This window comes from Hibiscus syriacus, unplaced genomic scaffold (assembly GCF_006381635.1).
Source record: "Hibiscus syriacus cultivar Baekdansim isolate YM2019G1 unplaced genomic scaffold, ASM638163v2 tig00117034_pilon, whole genome shotgun sequence".
NCBI classification, from domain to species: Eukaryota; Viridiplantae; Streptophyta; class Magnoliopsida; order Malvales; family Malvaceae; genus Hibiscus; species Hibiscus syriacus.
In genome coordinates, this window is record NW_024063533.1 from 3,263,708 (window position 1) to 3,286,356 (window position 22,649).

The 22,649-nt window shown below is 33.6% G+C and overlaps 1 protein-coding gene and 1 long non-coding RNA gene across 4 annotated transcripts; both read right to left on the reverse strand.

Moving 5' to 3' along the window:
- Window positions 1-3,752: 3,752 nt before the first annotated feature.
- On the reverse strand, window positions 3,753-6,097 carry LOC120196824 (ethanolamine-phosphate cytidylyltransferase-like). Of its 2 annotated transcripts, XM_039198542.1 has the most exons (5): window positions 5,793-6,097; window positions 5,608-5,711; window positions 5,444-5,501; window positions 5,312-5,356; window positions 3,753-3,942 (listed from the first exon to the last, which is right to left on the reverse strand). In XM_039198542.1, exons 1-4 carry the CDS (start codon window positions 5,889-5,891, stop codon window positions 5,330-5,332), a joined length of 288 nt encoding a protein of 95 aa, XP_039054473.1. In that variant the 5' UTR covers window positions 5,892-6,097; the 3' UTR covers window positions 3,753-3,942; window positions 5,312-5,329. The 2 variants fall into 2 exon arrangements, with proteins under 2 accessions (XP_039054473.1, XP_039054472.1); XM_039198541.1 differs by lacking the exon at window positions 3,753-3,942 and having other exon boundaries at window positions 4,937-5,356.
- A 114-nt stretch (window positions 6,098-6,211) lies between these two features.
- Window positions 6,212-7,626, reverse strand: LOC120196828. 2 transcript variants are annotated; one of them, XR_005523220.1, is made up of 5 exons: window positions 7,584-7,626; window positions 7,190-7,472; window positions 7,040-7,107; window positions 6,755-6,863; window positions 6,212-6,299 (listed from the first exon to the last, which is right to left on the reverse strand). It is a non-coding gene; the product is annotated as an uncharacterized LOC120196828 (long non-coding RNA). The 2 variants fall into 2 exon arrangements; XR_005523219.1 differs by having other exon boundaries at window positions 7,190-7,500; window positions 7,584-7,620.
- Between the last annotated feature and the right edge of the window lie 15,023 nt (window positions 7,627-22,649).

Below are 22,649 nucleotides of genomic sequence, written 5' to 3' on the forward strand. Positions count from 1 at the left end.
CTCACCATTACGCTTTTAAACTAGTAATAATTTCCCTCAGAAACCCTTGGATCTCCACAATTAGCTATCACCTCCTTCAAGACATCAGAAGAAAAAATCCTAACTAAGCCTTTTAGACTGGGTTGATTTATTGTTTGAAAATGTCTAAATATCAGTTTTCTCATCTGAAAAGAAATCACTTTCTTGCTTGGTTTAAACAAGTTAAATCAAAAGATAAAAAAAACTCACACATCTATATGTACTACTGACACAAAAATTTGATGCAAGAAAAAAAAATATAAATGCAATGCAAATATTGATTTTCCCCTTTGATTTTGGGTATTTTAGTGAGTGGGAACTACTATTTCCTAACACATGCGAGGTATTCATTACACAAATGGCAACGTCCATTGATCCATCGTGGGGGTGATTCATTCTTGGAGAAATGAATGCTTTCATGTCATATAGGATACTAAAACATACACAAATCAACTAATATTGTGAGAAGAAACACAGTCAAGAAAAGACCATTTACATCTATCAACATTCCTTTCTAAAATCATCAGATTTGTAGAAAAGTTAACTAATTTCGTTAACTGAAATGCTGTAATTACTGTGCCTCTTAAAACAGAGCAGCTCTAATAGAATCCATGCGTTGGGGTTCAGAACCCAGAATCAAGTTTAATAAAGAGAGGGCGAACAATCGAGCTTGCGAATCGCCTGCGATCACCACCCAGGAGGCGTTCAGCCAGCGGGAAGCATCGGATTTAGAGAATTTGCGAATGCGGCAAGCCTTGACCTTTTGAGTTTTGGGCCAATCCCAGTGTTTTTCGTAATAATCGAAGGAGGAAGAGAGGTTTTGGGTGCCATTGAAATTGATTAGAGAGGCGTTCGGCGTGACCTCCCAGGAAATGCGGTTAACCAGATTGAGGCAAGGAGAACGGCGACCGAAGATGGAAACGGGAGGTAACGGAGTCGGAAACGGAGGAAAAAGAGGGAGTCAAATGGACGCAAACAGTCAGAGTAATGAAAATAGCACCGCTGAAAAAGAGGACGTTTCGGCTCAAATGCCATCCGGCCATTCCCATTGCAAACAACCACCAAGCACGCCGCCGCCAATCCCAACAGCACTGCCCCTAACATAATCATTATCATCATCTTCTTCTCCTTCTTTTCATCATTTTCTTTTGTCTTTTGTCATTTGTCATTGGTAGATATGAATGGGTGTTTCTCAATCCTGTAGGACGATCGTAGTTTTTCTTAATTATTTTTTAATGGTCACTAATTGTTTCGTGTTTGCCAAATCTGATTCTCTTTTCAAGCTTTATTTTCCCTTTTTCCTTCTAATTTCTTGCTTTAAAGTTAAAATCTTTAGCAAGAAAAATAAAAGCTACCCTGATTTAGAGGTTTGCATGTGTTTGGATGAATCTCATTTGATTCACGTATTCTTTTCATTGGTTGACAAGTTACGATACATGAAAATACATGTAAATATAAACAAGGATAAATTATGTATTTATCACTTAACTATTTTGGTAATTTGTTTTAATTATTCAATTTCTTTTTTAAAATCATATCAACGTTATATTTTAGTTCTGTTTTGGTCACACGTGTTAAAAAATTAACATATTTTTCTACGTTATGATTTTTAAAATTTTTCAATAATAACGTGACATTATATTACGATTACACTTCAACATCATGGTTAATTTTCTAACGATGTGTAATCAAAATAAAATCAAAACGTAAGACGATTGTTCACGATGATCAGATGAATAATTGAGTGACTAAACAAAACATGTGGATATCATACGAATAATTTAGTGACTAAACACATAATTAATCCTATAAATAAATATATATCATATAAATAAATAAGTAAAATGATGGTTCACGATGATCAAATGAGTTATTGAATGAAAAAAAGTATATAATGATTCGAAGTTTATCTATTCTAACTTAAACGAAAAATCACAAATGATTTTAGAGATGCAAGAGAATTCTTTCTTGGAAATGAGATAATTATTTATAGGGTAAACTAATTCAATACCACTCACCTTTAGGTTCGGGCTCGTTTATGCCATCAATATTTTAATTTTGTCAATTTTAACACTAACATTTAAATTTAACTACAATTATGTCACTCCGCCGTTAATGGATTAACGGCACGATGACATGACATCTCCGTGCCGTGACGTTGCTGACGTAGCTCTCTCACCAAAACGACGTCGTTTTGGTATGACTGTGTTTGATGTTAAAAAAAACCCAAAACGACGTAGATTTGTTTGAGAAAAATTAGTAAAATTATACTTTTGAAGAGATTTGAACTCATGACCTCTTGAATAAAAAACAAAGCTTAACCACTGCACCAAATTAAATTTTTTGATTCAATTTTACAAACAAAATACATATAACATTAGTCAGGATTCCAAAAGTTACTTTCTAAAAAACTCATGAAATTATTAAAATTATTAAAATTCTCAAAAAACACATTAAATTCCAGAAAAACTCAAAAAACTCCTAAGTTTCTAAAAATCTAAAAAAACATAAACTATAAATCGTAATCCCTAAAAATCATAAGATTTATTTTTAGAATGAATTTAGGGATTACCAAAAACCATAAACTTTAAATCGTAATCCCAAAATCATAAAGATCATAAGATTTTTTAAAATTGAATTTAGGGATTACAAAAAAATTATAAACTACCTAAAAAGGTTAATGATATTTGAAGTAGTTTACCCAATTATTAATTATAAAAATACACATGATTCCCCTACTAATAGGGTTGTAAAAAGCTGACCCGACCTGCAAAACTGACTGAAACCGACTCGAGACAAAACTGTTTTTGACTTGTCCTGTGGCGATCCGAAACCGACTCGAGTCTGAACTGGTGTTTATCTGAACCCGAGTTGGACCTGGAAATTGTGGATCCTAACCCGACCTACATCCGACCTGAACCCGAATTGAACAAAAAATGATACCCGAACCCGAACTGCATCCGACTTATATGAACCCGAACCCGAGATTGACCTGGTAAAAACTGATATTACCCGACCTGTTTTCAACCTGACCCGTTATGAACCTGACCTGTAAATGATCCGACTTGTTAATGAATGATTGATATTATCTGACTTATATATTACCATGACAAAATTATAAGATTTTAATAAAATTATGAGTTTTTTTAGCTCATAATGTAATTAAAAAATTAATATGATTACTTTTTAAATGTTATAATAAAATATTTATTATGATAATTAAAATAATAAATAGACATATTATATAAATTTATTTAATAAAATTAATAAACTTATTTAAATGTAAATTAAATAAAACATTATTAATAATGCAAAAGAAATTAATATGGTTTAATTTATATAAAGAAAAAATATTAATAATGAAAGTATTTATTATGTAATATATATTAATGATTTACATTATTAATATAAATAATTTTGGCAATAAAATGATAATTAATTTGATAATAAATGAATATTAGTATTTGAACGTGATTAATTCTCTAAAATATAAATATAAACTATACCGTTTAATTTTTAAAAAAAAATTATGTAAAAATTATAACATAAATGAAAAATAATATAAATTTAATTAATAATGATAATTTAAATAACATTTAATATAAAATTTGAATAACATTTGAGTCAATTCAAGTTGAATACAATAAAAATGAAAAAAAATTAAGCTCTCAGATCTTATAACAAAATTGTTATAAGGCTAAAAGCCTAACTTTGTTACCAGAAATTTCCTCATCAAGCTTTTATCTCAAAATAGCTACCAATATTATTAAATTACGAGCAACTTTTAAAGCTATCACCATAACTTAACCCGAGTAGCTATTTCGAAAAAAATAACAATTTCAACAATCTATTTAAGTTAGAACAACAAAATAAATTACAATACAACAATAGGCAGCAAGCAACAAGCATCAACAAGCAACATTTCTGCATTAAACAAACATACAGTCAGTGGTAAAGCCAAAGGTAATACGATGGCCAATAGTTATATATATATATATATTAATATAAATTATTAATATTATTTTTCCTTATATAAATTAAACCATATTAATTTTCTTTTGCATATTGTTTCTGCGCTTGAAATGTTCAGTTGTATCTTTATAATTGCCCAGTTGTTTGGTTCATTGGCACTCGTCAGCTCTTCCTCTTGTCTTAGAATAACATGTTCGATAAATTGTTACCGACTTACTGCACAGCTTGTGTCTTGGTCCTGCCGGGTAGTTCTTCATTAGAATGCCAACTATGTTGGTTGCTTATGATTACTTGAGAAATAACGTGTTTAATATTTCAACTATGAAATTGTTACTGCACAGCTTGTGTCTTGGTCCTGCTGGGTAGTTCTTCATTAGAATGTCAACTATGTTGGTTGCTTATAATTATCCTACCTTTTCATCCTTCGTACTCGTCATCTTAACATTCTTTTTATTGACAATATTTCATTTTAGTAATTTTGTTTTAACTCTAAAGTTTCTCTTCCAGTTCTTTACAACACAGTCTCTTCCTTTTGATCCATCTAGTTTGCCGAAGTATCTACCTAGTAAGGAGTTTGATGTCAAGCTTCAAGAAGAGGAATCTAGAAGGTATTAAACAAGATTGTGTGAAAATTGTATTGTGGCTTATTAAAACTTTTACCGATTCTTGTCATTTAGTTCATTATGCTGGAAGGTTTGGTAACTTCTTTGTGATATGCATTTGACATTGTTTCGAAGTAGGAAAATCATGATATTTTTTACTAACATCCTAAACATAATATTTGATGGCTAATTAAATAACAAGGAAAGAAATTGAACTTTCTAAGATCTCTCCCCCACAAGAAAGTAGGGATAGCAACCGAGTGCGGTGGGACTGTTTTTTGCTCGGTCAGACACTGACCTGACTTGTATATCTTCTTCCTTGACTCCTCCCAAACCTTTTTAAAAAAAAAACAAAAACTTGATCACATAAACCCGACATCCGACCCCCAAAAAAAAACTCTCCAGAATCCAATTCTTTCTGCCCCAGAATATCACATGTCTTTTCCGGGAAGAAAAAGGCCCTATAGGGTCCGGGGAGGATAGCGTAAAACAATTGGTTTGGGTTATATTGTCATTTGTACGTGAAAGAGATGTAATTCTCAAATTGACTCGTGGTATGTTTTATTGATTATGTCTTGCTATCTAAATATCCCCTAGAAAAGGTACAAAACAATTGTTCTTCCTGTTTGTTAACTGGAAAACCAGGCAAAGAGCTGCTGATGGAATAGTACATGCACAGATCTAAATTTCATGGATTTAATAATTGAATAACAACTCACCTCATCAGACATGGATTTCTATTTCTCACCACCTTCCTTTGCAACCTAAATTTCATTAATGAAACGTTCAACAAACAATTTGGGGTGAAAAACAATAATTAAAACTATTCCGAGCAAGTGAGAAATGAGTACCCCTGTAACACCCTTTGCATCTGGATTCACTTCCTTATAAGATTTCCTAAAGTCATCCCTGAAAAGAAATAAGGGATAGCAGCCAATTGAAAAGGCACTGTTCATGGAATTAACCCAAAGAAATAGCAGCAGTAAACAGAGTCATTACATGAACAAAAAGATACCTTTCTATCATTTGGCCTACACAACTTGTGGTTAAACTTTTAGGGCTTTCGAGAAAACAGAAAATCCCCATTCTCTTTGGGACTGCATAAGGATTAGTTTCACCCTGTATGAAACAAAATCAGCAGTTCCCCTAAATCCATAGACACGGGGTCATGATAAATCCAAGGGAGGTCTGTAAACTTACAGGCAACAAAGTGTTACTCTCAGCAACTGTCCCATGCACAACAATAGAAATGTTGAAGGTTGTAATATGTTCAATTAAAGAAATAACCTCATAAATCATGACAGTTATCCAATTTTAAAGGTTGAGAAACCAAGTTGCAAAAGTAGCAGTAGCATATTTTGTGCCACTAAGCTAAACTGATATTATCACAAAGAAACATATACATAATCAAAGGGAAATACATTCGTATGCACGGATTACAACAACAACAACAACAAAACCCTATTCTCATATGTAATGGGGTAAGGGGGAGGTAGGGTAGTAGGCTGTCCCCAAACGCCAGGTTGAGAGCAACTTCCGTGGAAGACCTCCGGCAGTCAAAAAAATAAATATAAAGATAAAATACAATGCATGTTTAAATAAATAAAAAAAATAAAATACGTAGTTGGACAATCTTCATATGCAGTCTTCATTTGCACGTCTGTAATGGGAAGTAATCCCTGCAAATACACCCCTGCATAAAAATATCTGCATTAGACAGAAAAGTAAGACCCGTCCAAAATTTAAAGAGGAAACATGAAGAACAATATACAAAGAATTCAACGATAGCAGTCTTCAAGAATGGATAAAGTCAAATGGGTTAAAACCTAAAAACTAAGGCAACACTACTCCGCTACCTTAGTTCTAGGCATTCATTAATTCCAATGACATAAACATATAAAAAGTATAAGTAATAAGTAATGAAATTACTACAAAAGCATTAAAAGAAGACAAAGATAATACACCCAATGGATGTGACTCGCCCTACTCGGCTACCCTGGTCTTAAGTCGCCATAATTTCCTAATTCCTATCATAGGTCATGTCCTCAGTAAGGGCTAAATCCTTTAAATCAGATCTCAAGCGGTCTTCTCATTTCGTATGCACAGATTAATTTATATATAATTATAGGCATATAAATATAAAATTTAAAAGAAAATCGTACCATGTCCTTTGTAATCTCCCAAGGTGCACCAATGATAACTTCATCAACAAAACGGCAAGCTAACACACTAAGACTGAGCTCATGAACGTGCATTACCGGGTAGGGCTCTCTGCATGCAAAGTAGACTCGTAAGTTTTTTTCTTATAAACACTTAACAAGAGCAGGTTAATATACAAGAGTGAATCTAAAGTTAACTCTCCACCTTCTAAACTCAAATGTTCCAACAAAACTTAACAAATATTAATCGAGATAAAAGATAAACCAAACGTAACATAAATAAAGTACCTCACAATGTGATCAGAATGGATACTAACAAGAAAAAAGTCTCCAAGCTATTTTGCCTTCTTTAGAATCTAAGTGAACATAAGAGATGTATTAGGGGCATGGACACACATAAAGAGTTGCAAAAGTTTCATTGTTCCAGAAAAAAAGTACCATGGAGCACAGATCAGTGGTTTTAGTTGATTCTTTTCAGCTCTTCATGTTTATGACAGTACATGCACTCTCATATCTTTCACACAAGCCCTCACCCAAAAAAAGATGATAGAAAATAAAATAAAAACAGGGTGTTTCTCCACTTCTAACAACATTATAACCCCATAGGTTAATATTTTAATTTCTTCAGGCTTATTCAGTAGCTGCTTGAACATCTCATTCTCAGCATTTCAGTCCTCATTCCTTACTCCGAACCTTTTTTCCATTTCCAAAGACTTCTTGGCTTCAAGAAAGCAAGATGAGCAACAAATCTATAAAATTTTCAAAATTAATGCAAAAGGCTATGGACAATAAAGCAGCAGTTGTAAACACTCATTTTTTGCCCGGGTCTAACCTTCAACTTGGAAGCCTCTCCACCGATGAGTCACTAAGGTGAGTCACCTACGAACAAGTTGAAATATCATCATCACTCATGTCGGCCAACCAAATAACAAAACAAATAAAAACATCTCCAAAGTCAAAGATAAATGTCATAAATCATACCTAACCCGTCACTATCCTACCAAACGCAAAGAAATTCAGATGCATCAAAGAAATTAGATGAAGATTTCAACAATAAAATCAAAGGGGAATCAAGCAAAAGAGGAGGGGAAGAAACGAAAAAAAAAGAGAAAAAAATCTGTTCGAACGAAAAAAATTAGAGAAAATATTTGAGTGAGAAAACAAGGGTATCTTGTAAATCATTCAAGATCTATCAATAAAGATCCAGAATTTCAAAAAAAAAAGCAATACAAAACACAATCCACTATTTCTTATAAGGTATATTTTCTCTGTACATGCATTTTTTTTTCGAAATATAAGATATAAACTAGTAAAAGATAAGTTTTTTTTTTACTTTTGAAATCTCTGTCTTCCTTTGGTAGAGGGTCGTTGGTTAGAGACTAGGAAAAGAGAGAAATCTTCGGAGTTAGATCCGGCCACCAAGATACGGTGGCCGGCCGTTTTGGGCCTAAGGTGAGGTTTGGCCAGCGTGATGAGTTGAGAGGAAAGAAGAATGTTGAGAGAAAAGCAAAAATGATAACAAAGGGGGCTAGGGTTCTCATCTAAGTGATTATAATATGATTTATATAGATAAGAAAATTGAAATATTATGTAAGGTCATTTCAGTTTCAATCGTGTTTACAAAATGGCCACTGAATTATTGTGTCCAATTGCGTTTAAGTCACTCTAATCTCACCGAGTGTTACATTCTAGTCACTGAAATTCATGTGTTTTATTTTATTCTATTTTAGACACTTTATTTCAATAATTTTAATTTAGTTATATATCATATTTATTTATTCTAATTCTGCTCGCTATTTGTATTTATTTTATTTTAGTCATTAACTTTTAACTGTTATTTTATTAACATCCTATATTTATGTTATTGATTTAAGATATATATTAATTTTTTATTTGTTATTGTTGTTAGCCAATTAATTTTTTTTTATTGTTTAATAACACCTAATTTTAATTTTATAAAATTTAATGTTTATGTTTTTTTATATTTCCAGTACTTTAAATTTTAATATTTTATTCCCTTTTATATTGGTCTTAATATTTATGCATGATTGTATTCATTTTAAATGTTTATTCCTTAAATCATGTCAGGGCCCCTTTAACTTCCCATATAACTTATATAATATGATATGTTTTTAATTACCTTATTTATGTGTTCATATTATAGCCTAAAATAAAATAGGTGTAAATATTATGCTATAAATATATATTACAATTTATTACCAAAAAGTATATTTGTGTTTAACTTATAATAAAAGCATATTTATTAGACATATATATAACCTATCCCTTATAAATAGTCACTCCCATTAAATATGTATATATTATATGTACAGTATACTTTTTTTTTCAATTCGTTACATGTTAAATCATGTTTGTATTATATATATATATATTATATAACTTATCCCTCATAAATAGTCACTTCCATTAAAATATATATGTACGTACAATATATTTTTTAACTTGTTACATATGTTAAGCATGTTTGTATATATTATATTAAAAATATATATATATATATATATATATATTTGTATTGTCCTATAAAAATAATTATAATTGTTTATTAACTAAATGGTGTATTCTATAAAATATATTTCAGACTCGTTAATCTTTTTAGCCCATTGCATTTATTATTTCAGTTGTTTTTGAAATTGAATCTTTTAAATAAATTCAAATGAATAAAAATATGTAATTAAATATTTTTTAAGTTTTTAATTCCCAATATTTAAACAACATATAATCGATTAGGTACCAAAATTTGGGCGTTGTGGGGTATTAATCCTTCCTCATGCGTAACCGACTCTCGAACCCGTTTGAATCGAATCTTTGGTAAACATAGACCAGATTTTGTCTTAAAAAGGATTTTTAAAATTGTTTTAAAAGACAATTTTAGGTATTGACTACTTAATCCAAAGGTCGATGGCGACTCTATCCAATTAATTTAAAAACTATAATTTTTCTAAAATTAAATTCGTAACTGTTTTTTAAAACGAGAAGAAATGGTATATGTAAAAAACGGTTATGACAGCTTGACAACTCCACTGGGGACTTCGAGAGTTAGGCCATAAACGATTATACGTTGTTTTTATATTTGGGAAATACAAACTTAAATTATATTTCAGTTACGATCCTTTTATTTATTTTGAATTTCAAACATATCATGCATTATTTTTAGGGTAAAGTATAGTAATGGTCACTGAACATTTCTGAAGCTTGCATTTAGGTCCCCCAACATTTAAAACTTGCAATACAGTCCTCCAACATTTATTCCGTTTGCAATATGGTCCCCCAACTTAAACCACAGTTAGAAAATTAGGATAAATTATGTAAACGGTCATTGAACTTTTCAGTCACTTGAATTTAGGTCCCCCAACTTTTAAAACTTGCAAAACAATCATCAATTTCATTCTAAACCCCAATTTCCAAAGTAATTCAATTTTATTCTAAACCCTAAATTCTAAAATACTTTAATTAAATTCTAAAATACTTCAATTTAAGGTAATATAGGCTTGAAGAAATAGTTCAAGGCACAGACACAACGAATAAAAATATATTTATATAAATGTATATTTATATTTAGATGTATAAATAAAAAATATATTCATATATTAATGTATGAATCATTTATATTTTTGAATATTTTATTTTTAATAAGAAATTAAAATTATTAATTATATTAGAAATACTCAACTTAAGATTATATATATAATCATGAATAAATATGAAAAATATAATTATTAAATTTAGTTTAAAAATATATAAATCTTAAATTTATTCTTTTAAAATATTGTATCAACTAATATTTAAAAAATATATTAATCTATCAAACAATTTATCAAAATAATATTTTTTATTGTAAAAATATAATATTTTCCATCATTTATTGCTTTCAAATTTTTGCCGAAGTTCAAATCTCATTATTTCCATTTTACATTATATTCTTTTTTTCTGGCATTGATCATACTATTAGTATATGTATTATTGTATATCTCTTAACACAAACGATGGTGTTAGCTTAGTGGCTCCATCCTGTATCTTTCATTTGCGTGACTCAGGTTTGAGTTTGCCCAAGATTGTAACTTAATTTTCTTCTAATTAGGAGGTGACATGTGTCACCAATAACACATATCATGATCATGTGTTAACACATGTCAGATCCTGATAAATGATTAATTTATTAAATTTTATTTATTTAGGACCAAATTGATAGCATATATAATAATTAGGTGGTAACATGTGTCACCAATGACACGTGTCATGATCATGTGCTAACACATGTCAGATCCTAATTAAATGATTAATTTATTAAATTTTATTTAATTTAGGACCAAATTGATTATATAAATAATAAAGACTGAATGTATAATAATACCAATTCCTTTTAACTGCCACATCATCATTTTTATCAATTGGTAACGACTAGTGGCTTAGTTGAAACAGTTAAATAATTATGTGGTATGATTGATAAATTTAAAAGATCGATGACAAAAGTAAAAAGGGCTAGATAGTTAAGTTGTCAACCGAGTAGTTTACACTTTTATTTATACGTCAAAATAACATTTTATAAATTTAAAATTCGAATTATTTTCAACCTCTTCTATATCCTAACTACTTTTTTTAATTAAAAAATTTTTTCAACAGATAAGAATTATACTATTATATTTATATAAAAAATACGTATCACATGAAATAAGATGAAATTAAATAATAATAAATTTGACATAATTGAATTTAATTTAAGTATTTTGGAATTTAGGGTTTAGAATAAAATTGAATTACTTGGAAATTGGGGTTTAGAATGAAATTGATTACTGTTTTGCAAGTTTTAAAAGTTGTGGGACCTAAATTCAAGTGACTGAAAAGTTCAATGACCATTTATATAATTTATCCTAATTTTCTAACTGTGGTTTAAGTTGGGGGACCATATTGCAAACGGAATAAATGTTGGGGGACTGTATTGCAAGTTTTAAATGTTGAGGGACCTAAATGCAAGCTTCAGAAATGTTCAGTGACCATTACTATACTTTACCCTTATTTTTAACTAATCAACTTTTGATTTTATTGGTCTTCAGAAATAAACAGGTTTTTGGAGCTTGTAAAAGTCTTGTTTTTCTGTCATATTTTCAAAGGTTTGAATCTCTTTACACACATCACATGCATTTGCATGACATGAACTCTAGACCCGAGCTTTGATCCAAATTAGTCGGGGTGAATGCTTTACTCTCGTAAGAATTTATTCTTCGTATGAGTTTTAGCAAATAACCCACAGGATACATACTTTATACCTTCGTAGGGATTTATTCCTTGTATGGGTATAAGGTAGTGAATCCCCTCGAATTGAACTCGTTCCGCTCAAAACCTGTAATGAGTGAGGATCGAGGGTTTGGCAGCCCAAGGGGGCACCGACATTAAGGACAATTTGAGTACCCTATTCCTATTAGAGCCGAAACCATGCATATAAATGAGCCGTAGATCGGTCACCATAGGTATAATCATACCGAACTTATGTCCGTCAATAAGTGTACACATAGGAGGGTAAATTAGGATCTTTTTGATGAATTTTATTTGGGTAGATAATATAGAAATAGATTCAATTTATTTATCTTTTCTGTTATATTGAATTTATTCACTTATTTTTGACTAACTATTTTTTTTTCATATTACATGTAATATCATTAGAAAATGCGTTTGATCTGAGAGTATCAATAAGTGGAAAACTTTCATGATGGAAATGAGTTTAAAAGAAGAAGTAAATCTGGCAGATGTAAGGAATTGGTCTGAAGCAAAGCAGAAAGAGCAAGGAGATAGTCTCCCAAGGATCTATGTGTCAGAATTGTCTGATTATACTCTGGCCTCATTAAAACAGAATGAACTTCAGGGATTGAAGGCAATTTGGGAAAGTTGGAACTCGACTCAGAAACATACTTTTCACAAGTATATGGGGACATATTTCATCTGATATATGTCAAGTAGACCGGTTCTTATTCGAAGTATGATACAGTTTTGGAATCTGGCTTATAGATGTTCACCTTTAAGCTAGAGGATATGATTCCGACCCTGGAGGAATACCATTTTTGCTGAATCTGCCAAAGGTCAAGGTAAACCAAATCTACTCTCGGTCAATAAAAGGGCATTTTTTATATCAAAGCTCGCAAAGATTTCGGGCACGAGCGATAAATGGATAAATGATCGTTGGCAACGAAAAGGGGAAACATAGGAGTACCATGGTTACACTTACAAAAGATAGCTGAAACACATGTGGATGAAAATGTACGGAGAGATGTATTGCTCTTGGGATATATAGTTTGATAATTTTTCCAAGGTGTTTGGGAATTGTTGAGCTGGTAGTAGTTGACTTGGTTGAGAAGTTAAAAAGAGAAACAAATCCGGTCCATGCGATTCTCGCTGAAACTTTCCGATCTTTAAATATGTGTAGAAGACTGGGTGGAGGCCGCTTTATGGGATGTGCTCAGTTGCTTACCATATGGATCAGAAGTCATTTTGGAAAGAAGGAAAAGTCAATTATATCGTTTTTTGAAAGATTATTCTCCCATTGCTGAGTACCTTATGAAAGAATGGCCGGAAGTATCCCAAAAATATCAGTGGATTGAATTCTTCAGGAATTTACAGGTCTAATGTAACATGGCGAGTTCCATGGATGATGCACACAAATTTTATTCAAATATGGAGATTTGGACTATGTCATACTACTGGGACTGTGGGGAGGAGTCATATGCTCTTTTGTTGGTATTAAGACAATACGGGGCTAGACAATTTGTTCCAGTGACTCATGGGCTAGTCGATGCTGAATTTGATTTTAAAGAAGCTAATTATAAGAAGAAAGTCAATGAGGTGGTTGATTCCTGGAAGCTGACCTTCATGACTAAGGTAGTTGGAGCAGATGTTATCTTGACACCTGATTATGAAGCTTGGAGAATTCAAAGTGTAAATGACAAGATTCCTTTAGCACCTGGAGAGGGATCCAGGTCGATGGAGGAACAAATCAGAAACATCCCTTCGAACTTGGAGATCTAAAGAAGCGAGTTTGAGATAGAGAAAGCTAAGGATACTAAGAAAATAAAAGAGATGGAGAGAGAAAACTTCATGTTAACTCTCGAGGCTGAATTTCATGCCAGACAATTTGAAATGATGAGGAATAGGAAAGAGGGGGTGGAAGCTAACCTTGAAGAACTAAAAAAGGATTATCAAAGGATGCAACAGACAAGAAGAGGATTTGGGTCAAGTAAAGCACCACATCAATGGGCCAGAGAATTAGCAGCTGTAAAGCGACGAATTAAAAGTCTTCTGGTCGAGAATAAATGTCAAGCCAAGAGAATAGAAGCTGGCAAAGCAAAAATAGGAGAATTGGAAGCTGATAAGAGAGAAATGATCAGACAATCTAAGGCCGAGGCTCGTAAAATTCAGAAACTCCAAGAGGAAAAAGATATCAGCCTGAATGAATTAGATGAAGAAAAAGGTCGAGTCCAGGGGTTGAAAACTGAGATAAACAACATAATTGAGGACTTCGAGGATAAATATCGGAGAATTACAGAGCTCGGAGAAGAAATAGATCGAAAGAATAAGGAGATGTGGTCTGAAGGACAGGGATGGAACCGAATTCTTGAAAGAAAACAGGCCGAAATTGGGTCTTGGATGCAAAGATTCCAAACAAAGAGCAGGAGAGTAGAGCAATTATTAGAAGAAATGGAAGATTTACAGACCAGTTTTGAAAAAGAGGTGAATCTGTCTCGAGCTATGAATGGTGAGCTCAAAGATTATATCTCGCATCTTGAGGAGTCCTTACTTCAAATGAAAGTGCCACCCGAATAGATGAACTTAAGGCTTACTCGTGAGGAGAATAACTCTTTACGAGAGCAAGTCAGAGGACTAGAGAGTGAGTTTCAACGCTGTCGAGTGCGTATCACCAATCTTGAAAGGGAAATTACTCGAATCAAGGAGGGATAGAAGGACACATATGAACACCATCGGATGTTGGTAGAAGAACGTGAACGTATGATGGGTGAAGCTATAGTTAAAATGGGCGGAGTTGCTCAGTATATGAATGAATTGGCCAATCGAGCTTAGATCATCCAATTGCGAACAAGTCCAGTTTCTGAGTATGAAAGGGATATCATTGCTATTATGAACGAAATTGTAGAGTTGAGTCTGAGGGCTAAACCTTATCTGTAATGGATCTCTTTGTAATAAAGGAAACTTTGTTATCCAATGAAAGTTAGTTCCAAATGGTAACTTTTTTGGGTCAACGCTTTTAGGTTGCATTTTTGCATTAGCATCTTTCATTTTGCGAATTTATTATTTATAACACATCATCAAAAAAATGCATCATTATAAAGCATCACCAATAATATGCATCCAAATTTAGAAGAATAAAGAAATTAATTTTTTAAGGGTTATGTGACAGAGAGATTATGGCAAGTGAAAACACCAACCCTCGTCATACACGAAGTAAGACCATGGATGCTAAGATTGAGCAGTTAAAGAAAGAAATGCAAGAAGAGTTACAAAAAATACAGCAAGAATGGCAGTCAAAGATGGAACAATCATAGAAATTAATTATAGATAAAATTCTACAAGGTCAAGCCAATATGATGAGTGATATGATGACTAAGATGTCTGGGTTACGTATTGAAGCAGCTAAAGAGTTGAGTACTAATTCGGTTGGGGCTTCTGGACATGAGTCTACCCCGAGATTAGTTATTTCCCCTGAAACGTTAGTTGAGCACCGTGCAAGGTCTTCAGCAACAAAGGTTCAAATGGCGGGCACAACTAACCCTCAAAATAGACCTCATGAATATATGGATGTAGATCCTGAGGAAATAGAGAAATCTAAAACCGAGGTCCCAGAACATCTAAAAGATTGGTGCAAAGGGTTTCTTAAAGAGATGGGAAAGCAAAATTCTCAAGACGGAATGGAGGCAGAAGAACTAAGTCTAGTGCCAGACTTGATTTTACCACGAAGTTCAAAATGCCTGAATTTGAAAAATATAATGGAAAACTGTCCGGTCGCTCATTTAACCATGTTTTATCGAAGAATGACGGGATTAGGGAAGCATGATGGACTATTAATTCATTGCTTTCAGGCCAGTTTGACAGGGGCAACTGCCAGATGGTATAATCAGTTGACTCGAGCTAAAATAGGGTCTTGGAAGGATTTGGCTAACGCATTTAAAGAACAATATCAGCATGTTACTGACATGATGCCTGATCGTGTTACTCTTCAGAATATAGAGATGAAAAATAATGAGACCTTTCGTCAATATGCTCAGCGTTGGAGGGATATTGTCGCTCAAGTGCACCTACCACTTATTGAGAGGGAGTTTATAACAATGTTCATTGATACATTAAAATCTCCCTATATTGATCATATGTTAGGAGTGGCGACTAAGAGTTTCTCTGATATCGTGATTTACGGTGAAATGATCGAAAGAGCACTAAAGAAGGGACAAATTGGTGGTAGCCAAAATCCTGCAAAGAAACCTTATATGAAAAAAGAAGAAGAAGAGGCGAATAACGTAAATTTCTCTGTGAGTAAGACAAAGACAAGAAATTTTTCATCTCCAAGAGAAACTAAGAGTGAATATAACAATGAAATAATGACGTTCACTCCTATACCAATGACCTACAGTGAGCTTTTCCATGGATTAGTCCAAGCTCATGTAGTGTCACCAAAATATCTAGATCCAATCAAACCACTGTATCCAAAATGGTTCAACGAAAATGAGACATGCGAATATCATGCAAACTCCAGGACATAATATTGAAAAATGCCTCGCTTTCAAAAGAGTGGTTGAGGAGACACCTTGTGTAACTACAAACCCACTTCCGAATCATCAAAACCAGGGAGTGAATGCCATTGAAGAGAATCGAAGAATTAAAAGGAAGGTTGAAGATGTGATAATGCCATTGAAGGGGTATATGTTCAAATGAGAAGAGATGGCTATTGAGTCCCATAAAGAAATGTTCAATTGAAATGATGGAGAACTTCTGTGAGTACCATGATGAAAATGGTCATCAAATTCAGGATTGTCAGGAATTCAGGCAGATAGTCCAAGAATTGATGGAAAAGTAGGAGTTACAATTCTATGAAGAAAGGATGATAGAGAGTGAAAGATATATCTGCGATTTTGAAGAAAATTCAGGAGAAATTGAAAAGAAATTAAAGAAGCCTGTCCTGGTCATATCCAAGCCAAGTTATAAGGCAAGCGCTGGAAGTACAACATCCAAGGTGGTGATTAAAACCCCGATGCCTTTTTCTTACAAGAGCGACAAGAGCTTTCCCTGGAATTATACATGCCAAATTAATACTCCAGAAAGCAAGGAGGAAGATATTGATGAAGTTGGATTTTTCACCAGGAGTGGAAGATGTTATGCTCCTGGAAAAGCCAATAAAGCAAGAGCTGTGGTTATTGACGATCCTGAGGAAAAAATAAATGAACCTGTCAAGATTGAGGAGGCTCAAGAGTTTTTAAAATTTCTGAAACACGAGTATAACATTGTGGAACAACTTCATAGGACCCCAGCATGAATTTTGATGTTGTCTCTCCTATTGCATTCTGATGTACATCGAAATACTTTGATCAAAGTGCTAAATGAAACTTTTATGGGGAAAGACATCCCAGTGGAGCATGTGGACAGGATGGTGAACCATATTAATGCAAAGAACTTCATTTATTTCTATGATGATGAAATACTTGAGAAAGGAAAGGGTAGATGCAAAGCACTACACATTACTGCCCATTGCAAAGGGGTTATCATTTCTGGGGTATTAATTGACAATGAGTCAGCCTTGAATGTTATGCCATTTGCCACTCTGAATAGACTTCCTGTAGATGCCTCTCAAATAAGGGTTTGTGGTAATGTTGTAAGGGCGTTTGATGGGACAAAACGTAAAATAATAGGGAAAATGATTATTCTTCTCAAAGTTGGCCCTACAATATTTGAAATAGAGTTTGTTGTCATGGATATACATCCAAGTTACAATTGCTTATTAGGGAGACCCTGGATTCATATGACTAGGGCAATTCCTTCTTCTCTTCACCAAAAGCTTCGATTTATTGTGGACGGAACTCTAGTGACCATCAAGGCAGAAGAAGATATCATTGCCTCTATCACTACTGATGCACTATATTTAGGGGTAGATGAGAACGAACTAGAGTCTTCATTCCAGTCCTTGGAATTTGTCAATGCTACCTTTATCCCTGAAGGCAAAAGAATTCCCATTCCTCAGCTTTCGAAGAATACAAAGATACAGTTAAAAAAGACAATAACTAGAGGAGCAAAAATAGGGAAAGGGCTAGGTAAGAAACTACAAGGCATCATTGAAGGTTTGAATCCAATTCCTAAAAAAATTACTTTGGCCTCGAATACAAGCCAACTTACTATGATAAAGTCAGAAATGCACAAAAGCTTAGGGAAAGAAAGAAGGCGAGAGCCCAAGGTGAGGATATTGTTTGGGGTCCTATGATCGTACCACCACTTTTCAAATCTTTCGTGTTTGGAGGATTTGTGACTAACATACTGCAACAGTCAGGGGAAAGTGAAGAAATGGGAATTGGAAGCATGAACATCAATGCCATCACATATGATTCTACTGGAGAATGCTCATTGGCATCAATTCGTCCATCTCCTCTGGATTATGTTGAGAGCAACTATACTGTTGAAGAACTACCTGTGTTCTATAAGCACTTTTCAGAATAATGCATAAATAAAAAATATTTTTTAACCCAAATATAATGGGATTGTTGTTATTTGTCACGGTTTTAATAAATGGTGTTTTATCTTCATAACAAATATTGCATTCAATATTTAAATTCTTAATTCTTATTGATAATTATTCTTGGTAAATAGTACATAAAATTTTTGTCCATAGCCAAATATTTTTTTTTTCATTCGCAGGTCCTCAGATATCAACTGTTCGAATAATGATATTCTCGAACCACAAATTGATTTTGAAAATGACAAGTGTCTTGAAGAATCTGAGGGTTATAAAGATGATGAGGAATGTGAGTTAAACTCTAAACTTGTTAGAACGACGGAACAAGAAGACAGACAAATACTGTCCCATAAAGAGAAAACTAAAACAATAAATTTGGGAACAGAGAAGGATAGAAAGGAGGTCAAAATTGGCACTTCCCTATCATAAGAAACAAGAGAAGATCTTATAAGCCTTCTACGAGAATGCAAAGATGTGTTTGCTTGGTCTTATCAGGATATGCCTGGATTGGATACTGACATTGTGGTACACAAGCTACCATAAATCAGAATGTAAGCCTGTTCAGCAAAAACTTCGAAAGATGAGGCCACATATGCTATTAAAGATAAAGGAATAAGTAAAAAAACAATTTGATGCTGGTTTCTTAGAAGTGGTCAAATACCCTGAATGGGTAGCAAACATAGTGCCAATCTCAAAGAAAGATGGCAAATTTCGGATATGTGTTGACTACCGGGATCTCAATCGAGCGAGCCCAAAGATAATTTTCCACCCCACATATCGACACTTTGATTGACAATACAGCTGGTCATGCTCTTTTTTCCTTCATGGATGGCTTCTCAGGGTACAATCAATCAAAATGGACCCCGAAGACATGGGAAGACAACATTCGTGACAATGTGGGGAACCTTTTGTTATAAGGTGATGCCCTTTGGGCTTAAAAATACCAGGGTAACATATCAAAGAGCCATGGTTACTTTGTTCCACGATATGATGCACAAAGAGATATAAGTATATATGGATGATATGATTTCCAAATCACAGACTGAAGAAGAACATGTGAAGGTCTTAAGGAAGTTGTTCTTGAGGTTGAGAAAATATCAGCTCAAACTTAACCCAGCCAAATGCACTTTTGGAGCTACTTCATAGAAATTATTGGGATTTATAGTAAGTGAAAATGGGATAGAGATAGATCCTGATAAAGTCAAAGCAATATTGGAACTACCAGTCCCTAGAACGCAAAAAGAAGTACGAGGGTTTCTAGGTAGATTAAATTATATTGCTAGATTCATCTCTCAGTTAACTGAGAAATATGATCCAATTTTCCGTTTATTGAAAAACAAAACCCAGGAGAGTGGGATAATAGTTGCCAAGAATGTTTTGACAAAATTAAGTGTTATTTGACTAATGCCCCGATTTTAATGCCACCAATCCCAAAAAACCATTGATCTTGTACTTGACTGTCTTTGAGAAGTCAATGGGATGTGTACTGGCACAGCATGATGAAACTGGAAGAAGAGAAAGAGTTATTTACTATCTCAGTAAGAAATTCACTGACTGTGAGACTCGATATTCCTCGATTGAAAAGTTGTGTTGTGCCTTAGTATGGATTACTAAGAGGTTGAGACAGTATTTGTTGTATCACACCACCTGGTTGATATCAAGGTTGGATTCACTAAAATCCTGATGGAGTCAACGGCTTTAACTGGAAGGATGGTAAGATGGTAAATGTTGTCTGAATTTGATATAGTCTATATGAATCAAAAAGCGGTGAAAGGAAGTGTTATTGCGATTTCCTAGCAAGCAGAGCATTAGAAGACTATAAGCCAGTGAAGTTTGATTTCCCAAATGAGGACTTAATGAGTATATCGTTGTGGAAGAAGATGCTCCGAAAGATGAAACCTGGAAAATGAATTTTGATGGTGCCTCAAATGCTGTGGGACATGGAATTGAGGCAATACTAGTTTCACCATAAGGCTATCATTATCCTTTTACTAGTAGGCTTCCCTTGAATGCACAAATAACATGGCAGAATATGAAGCATGTATCCTAGGTATTCAAGCTGCAATTGAACCAAAATTAAAAGCTGGAAGTATTTGACGATTCTACTTTAGTTATTTATCAACTTCGCGGGGAGTGGATGACTAGAGACTCTAAATTGATGGAATACAAGAACCTAGTGATGGAGTTGATCAAAGAGTTTGAAGAAATTTCTTTCACTTATCTTCCCCGTGAAGAAAATCAAATGGCAGATGTTTTGGCTACGTTGGCAGCCATGTTTAAGGCTGATGATCAGTCTCGAATGATGCTATTCGAATGAGTATAAGAGAAATGTCAGCTTATTGCTGTAACATGAGGAAGAAGAGGAAGACGGTCTCCCATGGTTTTATGATATTCTACAGTATGTGAAGTATGAGCTTTCAGCTGAGGCAACTGAAAATGATAAACGAACTTTGAGAAGATTGGCAATGGGGTATGTCCTCGATGGAGAAATTTGTACAAAAACGTAAAGATCAAGTGCTTTTGAGATGTGTGGATAGAATTGAGGCCAAGAAATAATTGAAGAAGTCCATCAAGGAGTTTGTGGAACACATGCAAATGGATTCACAATGGCTAGACAAATCATGAGGTTTGGATATTATGGTCTACTATGGAAGGAGATTGCATCAGATTTGCTCGAAGGTATCATAAATGCCAGATCCATGATAACCAAATACACGTTCCTCCTTCATTACTCCATGTAATGACCACGCCATGGCCATTTTCAATGTGGGGCATTGATATCATTGGGGCAATTTCACCAAAAGCTTCAAATGGACATCGTTTATCTTAGTGGCCATTGACTACTTTACCAAGTGGGTTGAAGCTGCCTCATATGCTAATGTCAAAAAGAGTAGTTTGTAGATTCTTAAAAAGAGAAATCATTTGCAGATATGGAATACCAGAAAGGATCATCACAGATAATGCGTTAAATCTGAATAATGATTTAATGAAGGAAGTCTGCACAAAGTTGAAAATCAAACATCACAACTCGGCTCCTTACCGCCCGAAAATGAATGGGGCAGTAGAAGCAGTGAATAAAAATATCAAGAAGATCATCGCAAAAGCAACTAAAATATATAAAGATTGGCATGAGAAGTTACCTTTTGCGTTGCTTGCTTATCACACATCTGTTCGTACATCTACTGGGGCAACACCATTCTCTTTGGTATATGGGATGGAAGCAGTTTTACCTGTTGAGGTGGAAATCCATTCTCTAAGGGTATTGATGGAATTAAAACTTGATGAGGCTGATTGGGTACAAAGTAGATTTGATCAATTAAATTTGATTGAGGAGAAAAGGCTGAAAGCTATTTAACATAGACGAATGTACCAGAAAAGAATGATGCGAGCTTATGACAAGAAGGTCAGGCCTCGAGAATTTCATGAAGGTGATTTAGTGCTAAAACAGATCCTACCTATGCAAAAAGACTTTCGTGGGAAGTGGATGCCAAACTGGGAAGGTCCTTATATTGTAAAGAAGGCCTTTTCAGGAAGAGCTTTGGTTTTGACTGAAATGGATGGAGAAGATTTGCCTAATCCTGTGAATTCTGATTTAGTCAAGCGATATTACACTTGAAGGATAAAGAAAGAAAAAAAAAAATAAAGGAGGGTTCAAGATAAAAACCTAAAATGGGTGTCTTGAAACCGAAAGAGGATTCGAGTTGAAAATCCATAATGAACAGCTCGAATATTCATTATTTGGGATGACATATTCCCTCGAAAGTCTAACAGTTAGGGAAAGATTCTCATACTCATACATCTTTTGTACGATCTTCTTCGAGACATGTCAATTTTTAGGAAAGATTTTGATGAGGAAATATAGTGATTCAACATTTGATATCCACTGTATTTGTTTCTTTGTTCTTCCTGTAATGTTTACTTGTTTCTTATATTAAAGGATTATACTTTCTCATTACCTCTTTTAAATGAAATTTTTGAGTTTGATTCATTATTCATTACATACAATCACCAAAACAGTGATCAATAACAACATTGTTTATTATGCTTTACACTAAAAAGTGTTAGAGTATGGAGATTTCAAAACAAGTGTTTATCGGAGAGCACATAAAAAAATATGATCATTGAGAAAGAAAGGTTAAATTGAGTAAATCAGTTTTAACC